The sequence below is a fragment of the Heterodontus francisci genome, chromosome 38 (genome assembly GCF_036365525.1).
Source record: "Heterodontus francisci isolate sHetFra1 chromosome 38, sHetFra1.hap1, whole genome shotgun sequence".
Taxonomy (NCBI): Eukaryota; Metazoa; Chordata; class Chondrichthyes; order Heterodontiformes; family Heterodontidae; genus Heterodontus; species Heterodontus francisci.
The window spans coordinates 5,886,737-5,903,990 of record NC_090408.1 but is presented as its reverse complement, the minus strand read 5'-3'; the positions used below and the strand labels follow the sequence as shown (position 1 = coordinate 5,903,990).

The following is a 17,254-nucleotide window of genomic DNA, read 5'->3' as shown; positions in this document are numbered from 1 at the left end:
GTGACTCCAGATCCACAGCAACGTAGTTGACTCTTAAAATGCCCTCTGAAATGGCCTAGCAAGTCAGTCAGTCATCAAGGGCAATTAGGAGTGGGCAACAAATGTTGACCTTGCCAGCAACGGCAACATCTCATGAAAGAACAAAGCATCTGAAACTGACCCCCAACTAGCTCTGGAAAAACTAACATGCCCTCTGAATTCCACAAAGTATATTAACATGCTAAATAACTGAGCATCTGCAGATCTCCCGAGGTCGGTCACAGCCACAAGAGGAGAAGGCAACTCAGGCTCCATCCCCACAATAGTGGCACCAAAACAGCCACCCCTCACTCTGTCCCAACTTTTCACGGCTGCCCCCGTGCCCGATGCTGCCTCCCATCCTCACACAACCTCACCCAATTCCCACAATCCTTGTAACTACCAAATCACCCCCCTCCCGTCCTGACACTATCAGTATTGAGACCCAAGGCATATGATCTTCACTGTCCCAGGTGCACCCTTTACATGATCCATGATTCAGATGAATAACTGTGGCCTTGGAGGTGAAGGGTTGATGTGCAATAAGGGGTGGGCACAGGGAAATTGAGTCTGGAAGATTGATGGCGCTTTTAAAACAGGAAGTGGAGTGTCAAATACTCAACAGCAATTATCAAAACAGCATTTCATGTTCATTTAGCCAGAATCAAGACTAAAACCTTTCATCGATTTCAAGGTACGAGGTGACACTGGAAAAGGTTTGGTGAACATTAAACAGGAAAACCGAAGGGGTGAGGCAGAGGTTAGTGATATCATAGGAATGGAAGAACACACTCAGTAGCAGAACACTTAGAACAACAGGGGTGATATAAAGGGAATGATACTCCTTCTGGCTCAAGCCAATGTAGCAAGCCCAAGGATTCAGCCCAAGGTGACAACCGAGGAGATTGATGGGGATGCAGCCACTGTCCCACATACAGAGACACAGTAACAGCCTCTCCCTCCACACACAGGTCACCACATTCACCTGAAAGGTCAGATGCCCAAGATAGAAAGGTTGTGAATGGAAAAACAGAAAAAAAAAAGAGTGAAGCAAACAGAAGACTTGGGGGAGGAAAAGGAGGCGAAAATGCAAAGAATGAGCAAGAGGCCATAAGGAGAGGGGCAGAGATGACAAAAACAGGTCTGCAAATAGCTCAGTTCAGGAAGTAAGGGAACAATAGGCCAGGCCAAACAGGTTTAATCTGTGCACCAATAGCCAATTTCACACCCTTACGCTGTAATGAGGGAACGCATTTTATATCGGTCTTAATTAGACAGATGCTTGTAACTAGTTAAGCTGTATTTATTAAAGGTCTAGTAAGTGCCCATTCGTCTGTGCGATGGCTTGCTGCAATTCAAAGAGGATTCCCAGGTTTACCAGACTAAGCTCTTCAATAAAACGAAAGGTCAATTCAAACACCACCTGCATACAGCCCTTGGAAGAGTTTAACTTTGTAATGAGGGGGAGCAGCCAAATGCCTGGAGTTACGACGCAGCTGCAGGCAAGTCTAAGCAAACTTTCTAAAATGAACATAGTGAAAAGCTACTCCAATACTGGGAAAGCTGAAATTAAAAATAAAGGTCTGGAAATACTCAAATAAAAACAAGAAATGCAGGAAATACTCAGCAGGTCTGGCAGCATCTGTGGAGAGAGAAGCAGAGTTAACGTTTCAGGTCAGTGACCCTTCATCAGAACTGGCAAATGTTAGAAATGTAATAGTTTTTAAGCAAATAAAGCAAGGGTGGGCAAAAGAGAACAAAAGAGGTGTTGGTAGGACAGAGGGTCACAGAATAACTGACAAGGGGGTCATGGGGCAAAGGCAAAGAGTGTGTTAATGGTGCAATGACAGACAAAGCATTAGTGCAGAGAGGGTGTTAAATGACAGAATAATGAAAGCCCTAGCCAAAAGCACAAACATGAAAAAAAGTGGGCAGGCACATGGTAAAAAAGAAATTGAATGATGAAATAAACTAAAATAAAATCAAAACTAAAAAAAGGGGGGGGTCCATCAGGATCTGAAATTATTGAACTCAATGTTCAGTCTGGAAGGCTGTAGTGTGCCGAATCAGTAAATGAGATGCTGTTCCTCGAGCTTGCGTTGATGTTCACTGGGACACTGCAGCAATCCCAGGACAGATGTGGGCATGAGAGCAGGAGATGTATTAAAATGGCAAGCGACAGGAAGCTCAGGGTCATGTTTTTGGACTGAGTGGAGGTGTTGCGCAAAGCAGTCACCCAATCTACATTTGATCTCCCCAGTCTAGAGCAGACCGCATTGTGAGCAGTGAATACAGTAGACTACATTGAAAGTAGTACAAGTAAATCACTGCTTCACCTGAAAGGAGTGTTTAGGGCCTTGGATAGTGAGGAGAGAGGAGGTAAAGGGGCAGGTATTAAACCTCCTGCGAGTGCATGGGAAGGTGATGAGGTGTCGGGGGTAATGGAGGAGTGGACCTGGGTGTCGCAGAGGGAATGATCCCTTCGGAATGCTGACAGGGGAGGGGAGGGGAAGCTGAAGCTGCGTTTAGTAGTGGCATCACGCTGAACGTGACAGAAATGGCAGAGGATGATCTTTTGGATGTGGAGGCTGGTGGGGTGGAAAGTGAGGACAAGGGGAACCCTGTCCCGGTTCTGGGAGGGAGGGGGAAGCGGTGAGGGCACAGGTATGGGAAATGGGCTGGGCACGGTTGAGTGAGGAGGAATCCTCGGTTGAGGAAAAAGGAAGACATATCAGAAGTGCTGCTGTGTTGTGTTCTCAGGTCTAACCCCAACACTGTGATCAAACCTGATGACAAGGGTGGTGCTGTTGTCTGGCGTACTGACCTCTACCTTGCAGAGGCTGAGCGCCAACTCTCAGACACTTCTTCCTACCTCCCCCTAGATCATGACCCCACCACCGAACATCAAGTTACTGTCCACAGGACTGTCACTGACCTCATCTCCTCTGGAAATCTTCCCTCCACATCTTCCAACATCATAGCCCTGCAACCCGCTTCTACTTCCTTCCTAAAATCCACAAACAGAACTGTCCTGGCAGACCCATCATTTCAGGCCGCTGAACTTATTTCTTCCTATCTTGACTCTATCTTTTCTCCCCTGGTCCAGTCTCTTCCCACCTACATCTGTGACTCTTCTAACGCCCTGTTTCATTTTGACAATTTCCAGTTTCCTGGCCCTAACCACCTCCTCTTCACTATGGACGTCCAATCTCGCTACACCTCCGTCCCGCCCACCAGGACAGTTTGAGGGATCTCTGCTTCTTCCTTGAACAGAGGCCCGACCAGTCCCCATCCACCACCACCCTCCTCCACCTGGCTGAACTTGTTCTCACATTGAACAACTTCTCCTTCAACTCCACTCACTTCCTTCAAGTAAAAGGTGTTACTATGGGTACTTGCATGGGTTGCAGTTACGCCTGTCTTTTTGTGGGAAATGTCGAACATTCCTTGTTCCAGTCCTACTCAGGCCCCCTCCCCCAACTCTTTTTCCGGTACATTGATGACTGTATCAGTACCGTTTCTTGCTCCCGCCCTGAACTGGAAAACTTTATCAACTTTGCTTCCAATTTCCACCCTTCTCTCACCTTTACATGGTCTATCTCTGACACTTCCCTTCCTCGACTTCTCTGACTCCATCTCTGGGAATAGGTTGTCTACTAATATTCATTACAAGCCCACCGACTCCCACAGCTAGCTCAACTACACTTCTTCACACCCTACCTCCTGTAAGGACTCCATTCCATTTGCACAGTTTCTCCATCTCCGACACATCTGCTCTGACAATGCAACCTTCCACAACAGCGCTTCTGATATGTCTTCCTTTTTCCTCAACCGAGGATTCCCCCCCACTGTGGTTGACAGGGCCCCTTAACCGTGTCCAGCCTATTTCCCATACCTGTACCCTCACCCCTTCCCCTCCCTCCCAGAACCGGGATAGGGTTCCCCTTGTCCTCACTTTCCTCCCCACCAACCTCCACATCCAAACCATTTCCCCCATGTCCAGCATGATGCCACCACCAAGCGCATCTTCCCCTCCCCATCAGTGTTCCGAAGGGATAATTCCCTCCATCACCCCCGACACCTCATCTCCTGCCCACGGCATCTTCCCATGCAATCACAGGAGGTGTAATGCCTGACCCTTTACCTCCTCTCTCCTCACTATCCAAGGCCCCAAACACTCCTTTCATGTGAAGCAGCAATTTACTTGCACTTCCTTCAATACTGTATTCGCTGCTCACAATGTGGTCTCCTCTACATTGGGGAGACCAAACACAGACTGGGTGACCGCTTTGCAGAACAACTCCACTCAGTCCGAAAACATGACCCCGAGCTTCCTGTCACTTGCCATTTCAACACACCCTCCCGCTCTCATGCTCACATCTCTGTCCTGGGATTGCTGCAGTGTTCCAGTGAACATCAACGCAAGCTCAAGGAACAGCATCTCATTTACCGATTAGGCACACGACAGCCTGCCGGAGTTCAATAATTTCAGATCATGACTGGCCCCGTCCCACCTTCTTTATTTTTAGTTTTATTTTTTATTTTTATTTTATTTTGGTTTGTTTCTTCATTCAATTTTTTTTTTACCATGTTCCTGCCCACAGTTTTTTTCATATTTGCGCTTTTGGCTAGGGTTTCATTACTGTCGTTTAACACCCTTTCTGCACTAACGCTTTGTCTTTCATTGCACCTTTAACACACCCCTTGCCTTTGCCCCGTGAGCTCCTTGTCAATTATTCTCTGTCTGATTAACACCTTCCCTTTTGTTCTCTTTTGCCCCACCCCTGCTTTATTTGCTTAAAACCTATTAAATTTCTAACCTTTGCCAGTTCTGATGAAAGGTCACTAACCTGAAACATTATCTGTGCTTCTCTATCCAAAGATGCTGCCAGACCTGAGTATTTCCAGCACTTTTTGTTTTTATTTCAGATTTCCAGCATCTGCAGTAGTTTGCTTTTATTCTGGAAATACTCAGCAGGTCTGGCAGCGTCTGTGGAAAGACGAACAGAGTTAACATGTTAACTCTGGCTTATGCTTAGGCTTATGTTAGGATGAGACGTGAAGGCTCAGTTAGGGCGCTTGAGAGTTACAAGCTAGCCAGGAAGGATCTAAAGGGAGAGTTAAGAAGAGCAAGGAGAGGACACGAGAAGTCATTGGCGGATAGGATCAGGGAAAACCCTAAGGCTTTCTATAGGTATATCAGGAATAAAAGAATGACTAGAGTTAGATTAGGGCCAATCAAGGATAGTAGTGGGAAGTTGTGTGTGGAATCAGAGGAGATAGGGGAAGCGTTAAATGAATATTTTTCGTCAGTATTTACAGTAGAGAAAGAAAATGTTGTCGAGGAGCATACTGAGATTCAGGATACTAGGCTAGATGGGATTGAGATTCACAAGGAGGAGGTGTTAGCAATTTTGGAAAGTGTGAAAATAGATAAGTCCCCTGGGCCAGATGGGATTTATCCTAGGATTCTCTGGGAAGCGAGGGAGAAGATTGCAGAGCCTTTGTCCTTGATCTTTATGTCGTCATTGTCGACAGGAATAGTGCCGGAAGACTGGAGGATAGCAAATGTTGTCCCCTTGTTCAAGAAGGGGAGTAGAGACAGCCCTGGTAATTATAGACCTGTGAGCCTTACTTCGGTTGTGGGTAAAATGTTGGAAAAGGTTAGAAGAGACAGGATTTATAATCATCTTGAAAAGAATAAGTTCATTAGCGACAGTCAGCACGGTTTTGTGAAGGGTAGGTCGTGCCTCACAAACCTTATTGAGTTTTTCGAGAAGGTGACCAAACAGGTGGATGAGGGTAAAGCAGTGGATGTGGTGTATATGGATTTCAGTAAGGCGTTTGATAAAGTTCCCCACGGTAGGCTATTGCAGAAAATATGGAAGTATGGGGTTGAAGGTGATTTAGAGCTTTGGATCAGAAATTGGCTAGCTGAAAGAAGACAGAGGGTGGTGGTTGATGGCAAATGTTCATCCTGGAGTTTAGTTACTAGTGTGTACCGCAAGGATCTGTTTTGGGGCCACTGCTGTTTGTCATTTTCATAAATGACCTGGAAGAGGGTGTAGAAGGGTGGGTTAGTAAATTTGCGGATGACACTAAGGTCGGTGGAGTTGTGGATAGTGCCGAAGGATGTTGTAGGTTACAGAGGGACATAGATAGGCTGCAAAGCTGGGCTGAGAGATGGCAAATGGAGTTTAATGCGGAAAAGTGTGAGGTGATTCACTTTGGAAGGAGTAACAGGAATATAGAGTACTGGGCTAAAGATGCAAATTTATTACTCTTAACGCTCTAACCCAGTTAAAATTACTAAAAATACACTACACGTTCATGCACACATTCACACGAGAGTCGCACTTCTGCAAATAGATTACAGGGGGAAATCAGATTTGGTGGTTGAATTCAAGTCAGGAATAAATGGAATTTAAATATGATATATTAGTCCCATAGTCCTTACTTGAAATTGTAGTACTGAATTCCTCACTGGGCCACATGCATGATTGTGGGCTTCTCTCAGGGCTCCTGATCAGTCTAATATCAAAGGTGGATAAGGTTCTAGAAACAATAATCGGAAAAAAGTCAACAGGCACTTGGAGAGGTTTGAGTTAATTAAGGAGAGCCAGCATGGATTTGTAAAAGGCAGATCATGCTTGACTAATTGAATTTTTTGATGAAGTAACAGAGAAGGTTAGTGAAGGGAATTGAATGGATGTTGTCTATATGAATTTTAAGAAAGCGTTTGACAAAGTATGGGATTGAAGGTGATTTAGTGCTTTGGGTCAGAAATTGGCTAGCTGAAAGAAGACAGAGGGTGGGGTTGATGGCAAATGTTCATCCTGGAGTTTAGTTACTAGTGGTGTACCGCAAGGATCTGTTTTGGGGCCACTGCTGTTTGTCATTTTTATAAATGACCTGGATGAGGGTGTAGAAGGGTGGGTTAGTAAATTTGCGGATGACACGAAGGTCGGTGGAGTTGTGGATAGTGCCGAAGGATGTTGTACGGTACAGAGGGACATAGATAGGCTGCAGAGCTGGGCTGAGAGATGGCAAATGGAGTTTAATGTGGAAAAGTGTGAGGTGATTCACTTTGGAAGGAGTAACAGGAATGCAGAGTACTGGGCTAATGGGAAGGTTCTTGGTAGTGTAGATGAGCAGAGAGATCTTGGTGTCCAGGTGCATAAATCCCTGAAGGTTGCTACCCAGGTTAATAGGGCTGTTAAGAAGGCATATGGTGTGTTAGCTTTTATTAGTAGGGGGATCTAGTTTCGGAGCCACGAGGTCATGCTGCAGCTGTACAAAACTCTGGTGAGACCGCACCTGGAGTATTGCGTGCAGTTCTGGTCACCGCATTATAGGAAGGATGTGGAAGCTTTGGAAAGGGTGCAGAGGAGATTTACTAGGATGTTGCCTGGTATGGAGGGAAGGTCTTACGAGGAAAGGCTGAGGGACTTGAGGTTGTTTTCGTTGAAGAGAAGGAGGAGGAGAGGTGACTTAATAGAGACATACAAGATAATCAGAGGGTTAGATAGGGTGGTTGTGAGAGTCTTTTTCCTCGGATGATGATGGCAAACACGAGGGGACATAGCTTTAAGTTGAGGGGTGATAGATGTAGGACAGATGTCAGAGGTAGTTTCTTTACTCAGAGAGTAGTAGGGGCGTGGAACGCCCTGTCTGCAGCAGTAGACGACTCGCCAACTTTAAGGGCATTTAAGTGGTCATTGGATAGACATATGGATGAAAATGGAATAGCGTAGGTCAGATGGTTTCACAGGTCGGCGCAACATCGAGGGCCGAAGGGCCTGTACTGCGCTGTAATGTTCTAATTCTAAAAAAACATTTCAGGTCTGTGACCTTTCATCAGAGTTCTGATGCAAGGTCGCAGACCTGAAACATTAACTCTTTCTCTGTCCAGATCCTGCCAGACCTGCTGAATATTTCCAGCACTGTTTTTATTTTAGATTTCAACCATCTGCTGTATTTTGCTTTTATTATACTGGGGAAACTGACTTAGTCTTCTCTTTGCTGAAGATCCCACGAAGCTAAACCCTCTCCTCAATCTGCCAGATTACCACAAGCAGATTCCAAAGCAGGAATGAGAGCGACTTAGTCACATGGGTATGATTTTGCCCTTCTCATAACCAGGACCAACACCAGCTCATCTATCAACTCACCTACACATCACACCTGGTGGGCCCAGGAACAAATCTGTGACCCTGTCTGAGGGTACTGTTCACAGGTGTGGGCTTTGTATAACTGAAGCATGACTTCTACCCCCTGTACTTTACTCCTCTAGATCACAGAATTGTTACAGTGCGGAAGGAAGCCATTCGGTCCATCACATCCACACCAGCTCTCTGAAAGAACAATTCACTCAGTTCCATTCCCCTGCCTTCTCCCCGTAACCCTGCACATTCCTCCTTTTCATATAACAGTCTAATTCCCTTTGGAATGCTTCAATTGAACCTGCCTCCACCACACTGTCAGACAATGCATTCCAGGCCTTAAACACTCACTGCATGAAAAAGTTTTTCCTCAGTCACTTTTGCTTCTCTTACCAAATACTTTAACTTTAAATTCTGTGTCCTCTCGTTCTTGATCCTTTCACGAGTGAGAACCATTTCTCTCTATCTACTCTGGCCAGACCCCTCATGATTTTGAATACCTCTATCAAATCACCTCTCAGCCTTCTCTTCTCCGAATAAATCAGACCTAACTTCTGCAATCTATCTTCATAACAGAAGTTTCTCATTCCCGGAAACATTCCCGTGAATCTTTTCTGTACTCCCTCCAATGCCTTCACATCACTCCTAAAGTGCAGCGCCCACAACTGTACCCAAAACTCGAGCTGACACAACTTCGAAGTATCTTCCTTGCTCGTACTCTATAAAGATATAAAGGCCAACATTCAATTTGCTGTACCTGTTCATGACACTTCAATGATCTCTGTACCTGACCCTCCAAGTCTCTTTGCACCACCACTGTTTTCGGCTATTCATCATTTAGAGGGCACTCTTCTATCCATTTTAGGTCCAAAGTGGATGACCTCACATGACCTACATTGAAATTCACCGAACCTATGACTAACTTTGTAATTTCACGCTTCCATCGATACTGCTTACAAAGCATTAGAGAGAAGGATGTGAACAGGGTCCCAGTGACCATGCACCAGTTTTTAGCCCCCACTTCCGAAGGCTCTAGGGCCCAGCGGACACCTGCAGTAAACCCCTTCCTTACCTCGTATGACCAGGCGCACTGGACGCCGGTGAAGCGGCGCACACAGCGGCCGACCTCCAGGTCCTCGTGGGTGGTGTACATCTCCCGCAGGCACTGGCCGATGTGAGGCAGCACCCGGCGGAGCAGCTCCCGGCTCAGGATGACGCCCGGGCCGCCCATGCAGAAATTCTCTCCGGGCTCAAGTGCCAGCTTGCCCAGCTCCTGGGGGGTGCCGAGGCCGGTCTGGCCCAGGTAGAGCGGCTGGCTGCTGTTGAGGCCCCGCAGGAAGCTCTCCAGCCGCTCGCCGCGGATGTACGTGTCGTCGTCGGCCCGCACGAACCACTCGAAGTGCTGCAGGTGCCGCTCCGCCATGTACTTCAGCATCAGGAAGGATTTCTTCTGCGGCGGGTACGAGTCGTCCACACCGGGCAGGGCGACCAGTGGCAGCGGGAGGCTCAGGTCCGAGCCCTCACTCGAGAAGAACTCCACCCTGCCGGGGATGTGCCGGGCCCAGGTTCGCTGGGCCGCCACCGCCCGGCTCCTCAGGTACTTCTTGGCGCTCATCACTCCCACGTACACGAAGCGGGAGTCCGAGGCGTCGGCCTGTTCCGGTGGAGGCTGCCCGCCTCCCTGCCCCCGCCGGCCGCACACGGCGCTGCCTCCCCGCCGCTGCAGCGTGCTGAGTTGGCCGGTGCGGGGCAGGATGAGCCGGGAGGCCAGAGCGAAGCCCAGCACCAGGCCCAGGAACACGCTGAGCCAGGAGCGGCGGCACCGGGGCGCCATGGCTCTCCCGCCACTCTATGCCCGGGCCTCTCCGGCTGCTCCCCGCGGGGCTTCCCGGTCACCAGCCGCTTGGGTGCACTGGTCAGTGGGCGGGCAGGCAGCGGCCCCGGCCTGGGCCTGGGGTTTGAGTTCGGGCCTCCGGCCGCTCCATGCTCTGCTCCCGCCCGCAGCGCCTTTAATGCTGCGCTCCCAGCTCCTCATTGGCTGCTCCTGTCGGCCCCGCCTCTTAAAGGGACAGGGCCTCCAGTGCAAGACTTGCATTTCTGTAGCGCTTTTCACAACTTCCGGATCTCTCAAAGCACTTTACTGCCAATGAAATATTTTTCAAAGTGTATGTTGTAGTGTAGGAAACGCAGCAGACAATTTGCACATAGCAAGCTCCCACAAACAGTAATGCGATAATGACAAATTTTTGCAATTTTGGTTTGATTGCAGACTGATGCATTGGGTTCTGTGTAACTGACAGCTGGAATTGGCCAACTCTGAAAGGGCCCAACTGATGTCAGTGATTTTGCAGGGTCAGCACAGTAAGTTCATGGCCGTGTGACCGAATCCTCTCGTGGCACACTGACACAGATTTCAGTGGAAACAGATTTAAAAATTCATCAGACAATGATCAGAAGCACTGCAAGCAGTAACCAATAAAGGGATTCAGTTTAATTGAAAGGAACTGATCATCTCACTCTTCAGTTTCCTATGTGCACAATGATCGAGTCAGAATCTGTAGGTTGAAGGAGGTTGAACAAATTAATCTCCATAATGTTTCTAAATGCAATCTACTTTTGATTGTAATTTTCATTAAGCTTCACTTTTGCATTTAGAGAAAAATACATTAAAGTCAAAAGATGGGGACTTGTTGATGCTGCATCTTGTTTCTTTTATTTTTTCATTAAGCAATTGGAAGTTGCATTTGAGCTGCAAAGCCTATTAAAATCTCAACTGTAACTTTGTTCTGCCAGGGACACTCAGCTCCAGAACTCATTAAAGCCATAGACAAAAGAGCTGAATTCCAGAGGCGAGGTGAGAATGACAACCCTTGACATCAAAGTAGCATTTGATGGCATCAAGGAGCCTTAGCAAAATTGAAGTCAATTGGAATCGGAGGCAGGGGCAGGTGGGGCAGCTCTCCACCAGTTGGATTCAAACTTAGCACAAAGGAGGATGGTTGTGGAGGCCAATAATCTGAGCCCCAGGACATCGCTGCACAAATCGGGAATGTGATGGAATACTCCCCCCACTTGTCCTGGACGAGTGCGGCTCTATTCTAACACCACTCAAGCAGCTCAGCACCATCCAGGTCAAAGTGGCCGCTTGATCAGCATCCCATCCACTACCTTTAACATTCACTCCATCCACCAACGGAGCACAGTGGCAGCAACAGGTATCATATACAAGATGCACTGCAGCAACTCGCCAAGGCTCCTTGCACAGCACCTTTCAAACTCACAACCTCTACCACCTAGCAGGACAAGGGCAGCAGATACATGGAAACACCACCACTGGCAGGTTCTCCAAGCTACACATCATCCTGACTTGGAGCTATATCACTGTTCCTTTGTTGTCAATGGGTCAAAATCCTGGAACTCCCTCCCTAACAGCACTGTGGGTATACCAACACCACGTGGACTGCAGCAGTTCAAGAAAGCAGCAAGAAAGTGGCGCAGTGGTTAGCACCGCAGCCTCACAGCTCCAGCGACCCGGGTTCATTTCTGGGTACTGCCTGTGTGGAGTTTGCAAGTTCTCTGTGTCTGCGTGGGTTTCCTCCCACAGCCAAAAGACTTGCAGGTTGATAGGTAAATTGGCCATTATAAATTGCCCCTAGTATAGGTAGGTGGTAGGGGAATATAAGGACGGGTGAGGATGTGGTAGGAATATGGGATTTGTGTAGGATTAGTATAAATGGTCGGTACAGACTCGGTGGGCCAAAGGGCCTGTTTCAGTGCTGTATCTCTAAATTTAAAATCTAAATCTAAAGCAGCTCACCAGCACCTCAAGAGCAATTAGGTATGGACTATAATGCTGGCCTTGCCCATGATGCTCACATCTCTCAAATTAAAAACTGCCATTAAAGGATCTTTGAATTTTTAAATTTGAAATCAAAGTTTGATTAATGTTCATCGGTATTTTTTTTAAACAGACCTTCTGGTGTTTTATGGATGTTTATATTTTACCTGGAACACAATGTCCTTGTTTCAATTTCAGGTATTTTGCTGAAACTTCGCTCCCTGTTGTGCTTTTGGCTCAGAAATTGTTATTTTTACTTTGAAAGGAAACAAATTCTTTTGCAACTCATTTATTTTGAGCTCCATTTAAAAAGTCAGGTCTGATTCAGTGAATGCACAGAATCAGTATTGGTCCACTGCCAGGTCACCAGAACCATTATTTTTAAATTCGAGTGGCAGAGATATGAACACTGGCTTAATGCAGGAAAATCATAATCACCACTGATTTCAATGGGAGCAGAACAATTATAATCACCCTCAAACGGTTTTCTGGAACGGGCTGCAAGTCCCAGGAAAATCCAGAGGGGGGCACAACCCACTTACTTCATGGTTTCCTTTCTTTTGAGCAGTTCAAGGCTCCCAACATCATAGATACTGTGTTACAGTGGTTTATGTCCCATCATGGTTTATCTCATTCTGTCACTGAACATTGCATCAGTTTTTTTTTTAAGATAAACGTGGAGCAGAGTCCTACACCACATTATATTCCTTGTGACTCCTGTGTTTTAAAAAAATACATCAATATGTCTTCGACATGTTACTCCCTTCTAAATTACATTGAACGATTGCGTCCAAACTAAGGTTACAAATTGTCATGTATAACTTTTTCAGTGTAATTTTGATCTTTTTAAAACTTGAAGCTGTAATCTATAATTTTTTTGTGAATGGCAATAATTAATCCAAACATTTGCCCCTATCGTTTAAGTCAGCTGTTTTAGTGGGTTGGTGTGGTTAGTAGCTGTTCTGCATGGCAGCGCAGAGTATGGTTTTGCCATGTAATTACTCTTTCTTTTGGGCCTCCTTATCTCGAGAGACAATGGATACGCGCCTGGAGGTGGTCAGTGGTTTGTGAAGCAGCGCCTGGAGTGGCTATAAAGGCCAATTCTGGTGTGACAGGCTCTTCCACAGGTGCTGCAGAGAAATTTGTTTGTTGGGGCTGTTGCACAGTTGGCTCTCCCCTTGCGCCTCTGTCTTTTTTCCTGCCAACTACTAAGTCTCTTCGACTCGCCACAATTTAGCCCTGTCTTTATGGCTGCCCGCCAGCTCTGGCGAATGCTGGCAACTGACTCCCACGACTTGTGATCAATGTCACACTATTTCATGTCGCGTTTGCAGACGTCTTTATAACGGAGACATGGACGGCCGGTGGGTCTGATACCAGTGGCGAGCTCGCTGTACAATGTGTCTTTGGGGATCCTGCCATCTTCCATGCGGCTCACATGGCCAAGCCATCTCAAGCGCCGCTGACTCAGTAGTGTGTATAAGCTGGGGATGTTGGCCGCTTCAAGGACTTCTGTGTTGGAGATATAGTCCTGCCACCTGATGCCAAGTATTCTCCGAAGGCAGCGAAGATGGAATGAATTGAGACGTCGCTCTTGGCTGGCATACGTTGTCCAGGCCTCGCTGCCGTAGAGCAAGGTACTGAGGACACAGGCCTGATACACTCGGACTTTTGTGTTCCGTGTCAGTGCGCCATTTTCCCACACTCTCTTGGCCAGTCTGAACATAGCAGTGGAAGCCTTACCCATGCGCTTGTTGATTTCTGCATCTAGAGACAGGTTACTGGTGATAGTTGAGCCTAGGTAGGTGAACTCTTGAACCACTTCCAGAGCGTGGTCGCCAATATTGATGGATGGAGCATTTCTGACATCCTGCCCCATGATGTTCGTTTTCTTGAGGCTGATGGTTAGGCCAAATTCATTGCAGGCAGACGCAAACCTGTCGATGAGACTCTGCAGGCATTCTTCAGTGTGAGATGTTAAAGCAGCATCGTCAGCAAAGAGGAGTTCTCTGATGAGGACTTTCCGTAATTACTACTGGACATATAAAAATAGTGATTCTTTCAATTAGTGCTGGTTCCCCCTTAAATACTGTGGCAGGCATCAAACTGCAGTGTAACCTCCAAGGAACACTCAATCATGTATTTAAAGAGCCAGTATTAGCAACAAGCTTGAACCATGTTCAATTACTTAACCATATATTTGTCTCTGGTGCTCAGACGTGCATTTACAAACCATTCAGCCCATTGTGTCTGGTGCAATCTGAAACTGTTTCCACTGCCCATCTCTCTCTCCCCATGGCCCTGTATCTTGCTCTGCTTCAAATGTTTATCCAATTTTCCTTAAATTATGCAATGATCCATGCCTCAACCACTCCCTGTGGCAAAACATTCCAAGCTGCAACAACCTCCTGTATAAAGACAATTCTCCTACCTTCTCTCAACAAAGAACAGTACAGCACAGGAACAGGCCATTCGGCCCTCCAAGCCTGCGCCGATCTTGATGCCTGCCTAAACTAAAACCTTCTGCACTTCCGGGGACCATAACCCTCTATTCCCATCCTATTCATGTATTTGTCAAGATGCCTCTTAAACGTCGCTATCGTACCTGCTTCCACCATCTCCCCCAGCAGCAAGTTCCAGGCACTCACCACCCTCTGTGTAAAGAACTTGCTTCGCACATCCCCTCTAAATTTTGCCCCTCGCACCTTAAACCTATGTCCCCTAGTAACTGACTCTTCCACCCTGGGAAAAAGCTTCTGACAATCCACTCTGTCCATGCCGCTCATAACTTTGTAAACCTCTATCATGTCGCCCCTCCACCTCCATCGTTCCAGTGTAAACAATACGAGTTTATCCAACCTCTCCTCAAGGCTAATGCCCTCCAGACCAGGCAACATCCTGGTAAACCTCTTCTGTACCCTCTCCAAAGCCTCCACGTCCTTCTGGTAGTGTGGCGACCAGAATTGCACGCAATATTCTAAGTGTGGCCTAACTAAAGTTCTGTACAGCTGCAACATGACTTGCCAATTTTTATACTCTATGCCCCGACCGATGAAAGCAAGCATGCCGTATGCCTTCTTGACTACCTTATCCACCTGTGTTGCCACTTTGTGACCTGTGGACCTGTACGCCCAGATCTCTCTGCCTGTCGATACTCCTAAGGGTTCTGCCATTTACTGTATACCTCCCACCTGCATTAGATCTTCCAAAATGCATTACCTCACATTTGTCCAGATTAAACTCCATCTGCCATTTCTCCGCCCAAGTCTCCAACCGATCTATATCCTGCTGTATCCTCTGACAATCCTCATCACTATCCGCAACTACTCCAACCTTTGTGTCGTCCGCAAATTTACTAATCAGACCAGCTACATTTTCCTCCAAATCATTTATACTACAAACAGCACTGATCCCTGTGGAACACCACTAGTCACAGCCCTCCATTCAGAAAAGCACCCTTCCACTGCTACCCTCTGTCTTCTATGACAGAGCCAGTTCTGTATCCATCTTGCCAGCTCACCTCTGATCCCGTGTGACTTCACCTTTTGTACCAGTCTGCCATGACGGACCTTGTCAAAGGTTTTACTGAAGTCCATATAGAATACATCCACTGCCCTTCCTTCATCAATCATCTTTGTCACTTCCTCAAAAAACTCAATCAAATTAGCGACACCTCACTTTTCCTGACAATTTAAAATTGGTGTTCTCTCGTCACTGACTCACTAACCAGAGGAAACAGTCTTGAGGTTAGGAGATTGAGAGATGGCCTAATAGAAGTGTTTAAAATGATGAAGGGATTGAATAGTATGGATACAGATAAACTATTTCCAGTGGTGGGGGAATCCAGAAGTGGGGGCGGGGGGGGGGGGATAATCTTAAAATTACAGCTTTGCCATTTAGGAGTTAAATCAGGAAACACTTTTTCACACACAGGGTAATGGAAATTGGGAATTAGCTCACTGGAAAGGCTGTGGGATGCTCGGGGTCAATTCCAAGACTCAGATCTGTAGTTTTTTGTTGAGTAAGAGTATCTAGGGTTAGGGAGCAAAGCTTAATAAATGGCGTTACGATATTGATCAGTCATGATGCAACTGAATGGTGGCAGGTTCAAGGGTCTGAATGGCCTCCTGTTAGGATTAAATAATGTTAACGGGTTTTCCCTTGATAGCCCCCTGTGGTAAAGCAGTCAAACAGTAACAGGTCCATAACCTGTGTGAAATCATTTCTTCTAACGAACACTTTCATTCCTCCAGTGACAACCAATTCAGTAGCAAGAAGAAATCTCTCACTATTTATCCTCTCAAAACCATCATTTTGAAAGCCTCTGCTTGGGGAAGGGGAATATTCAGCTATGCAAATTACCTGTTTACACATAATCTGCCAAAGCACACGCATGCACATCTGCCACATGAGGTTTATAATGAAGGGAATGAATTGTCTTCTGCTTGATAGTTTGTTCCAAGCAAGGAAGGAGGATCAGGATTCATAACTGAATTGTATGGGCCAGATTTAGATTACATGTCGGGAGGTGGTCCTTTTCCAAAGAATAGTAAACCTCCGGAACAGGCTGCCGCCTTGTGCAGTGGACACCGATTCGCTGAATTCAAGAACAAAAGAACAAAGAAAATTACAGCACAAGAAAAGGCCCTCCAAGCCTGCGCCGATCCAGATCCTCTATCTAAACATGACGCCTATTTTCTAAGGGTCTGTATCTCTTTGCTTCCTGCCCATTCATGTATCTGTCTAGATACATCTTAAAAGACGCTATCGTGCCCGCGTCTACCACCTCTGCTGGCAACGCGTTCCAGACACCCACCACCCTCTGCGTAAAGAACTTTCCACGCATATCCCCCCTAAACTTTTCCCCTCTCACTTTGAACTCGTGACCCCTAGTAATTGAATCCCCCACTCTGGGAAAAAGCGTCTTGCTATCCACCCTGTCTATACCTCTCATGATTTTGTACACCTCAATCAGGTCCCCCCTCAACCTCCGTCTTTCTAATGAAAATAATCCTAATCTACTCAACCTCTCTTCATAGCTAGCGCCCTCCATACCAGGCAACATCCTGGTGAACCTCCTCTGCACCCTCTCCAAAGCATCCACATCCTTTTGGTAATGTGGCGACCAGAACTGCACGCAGTATTCCAAATGTGGCCGAACCAAAGTCTTATACAACTGTAACATGACCTGCCAACCCTTGTACTCAATACCCCGTCCGATGAAGGAAAGCATGCC

The 17,254-nt window shown here is 46.8% G+C and overlaps 1 protein-coding gene and 1 long non-coding RNA gene across 2 annotated transcripts in view; one reads left to right on the top strand and one right to left on the bottom strand.

Annotated features, from left to right (window-relative positions):
* Positions 1-10,224, bottom strand: part of chsy1 (chondroitin sulfate synthase 1) — a 58,240-nt gene extending 48,016 nt beyond the window's left edge. Inside the window, exon 1 of the mRNA XM_068017670.1 lies at positions 9,253-10,224. Within this exon, the coding sequence (XP_067873771.1) occupies positions 9,253-10,014 (762 nt within the window). The 5' untranslated portion in view covers positions 10,015-10,224. The remainder of the gene's footprint in view (positions 1-9,252) is intronic.
* LOC137352371 (uncharacterized) lies at positions 9,690-10,872 on the top strand. Its single transcript, XR_010969691.1, has 2 exons — positions 9,690-9,777; positions 10,450-10,872. It is a non-coding gene; the product is annotated as an uncharacterized lncRNA (long non-coding RNA).
* The last annotated feature ends 6,382 nt before the right edge of the window (positions 10,873-17,254 follow it).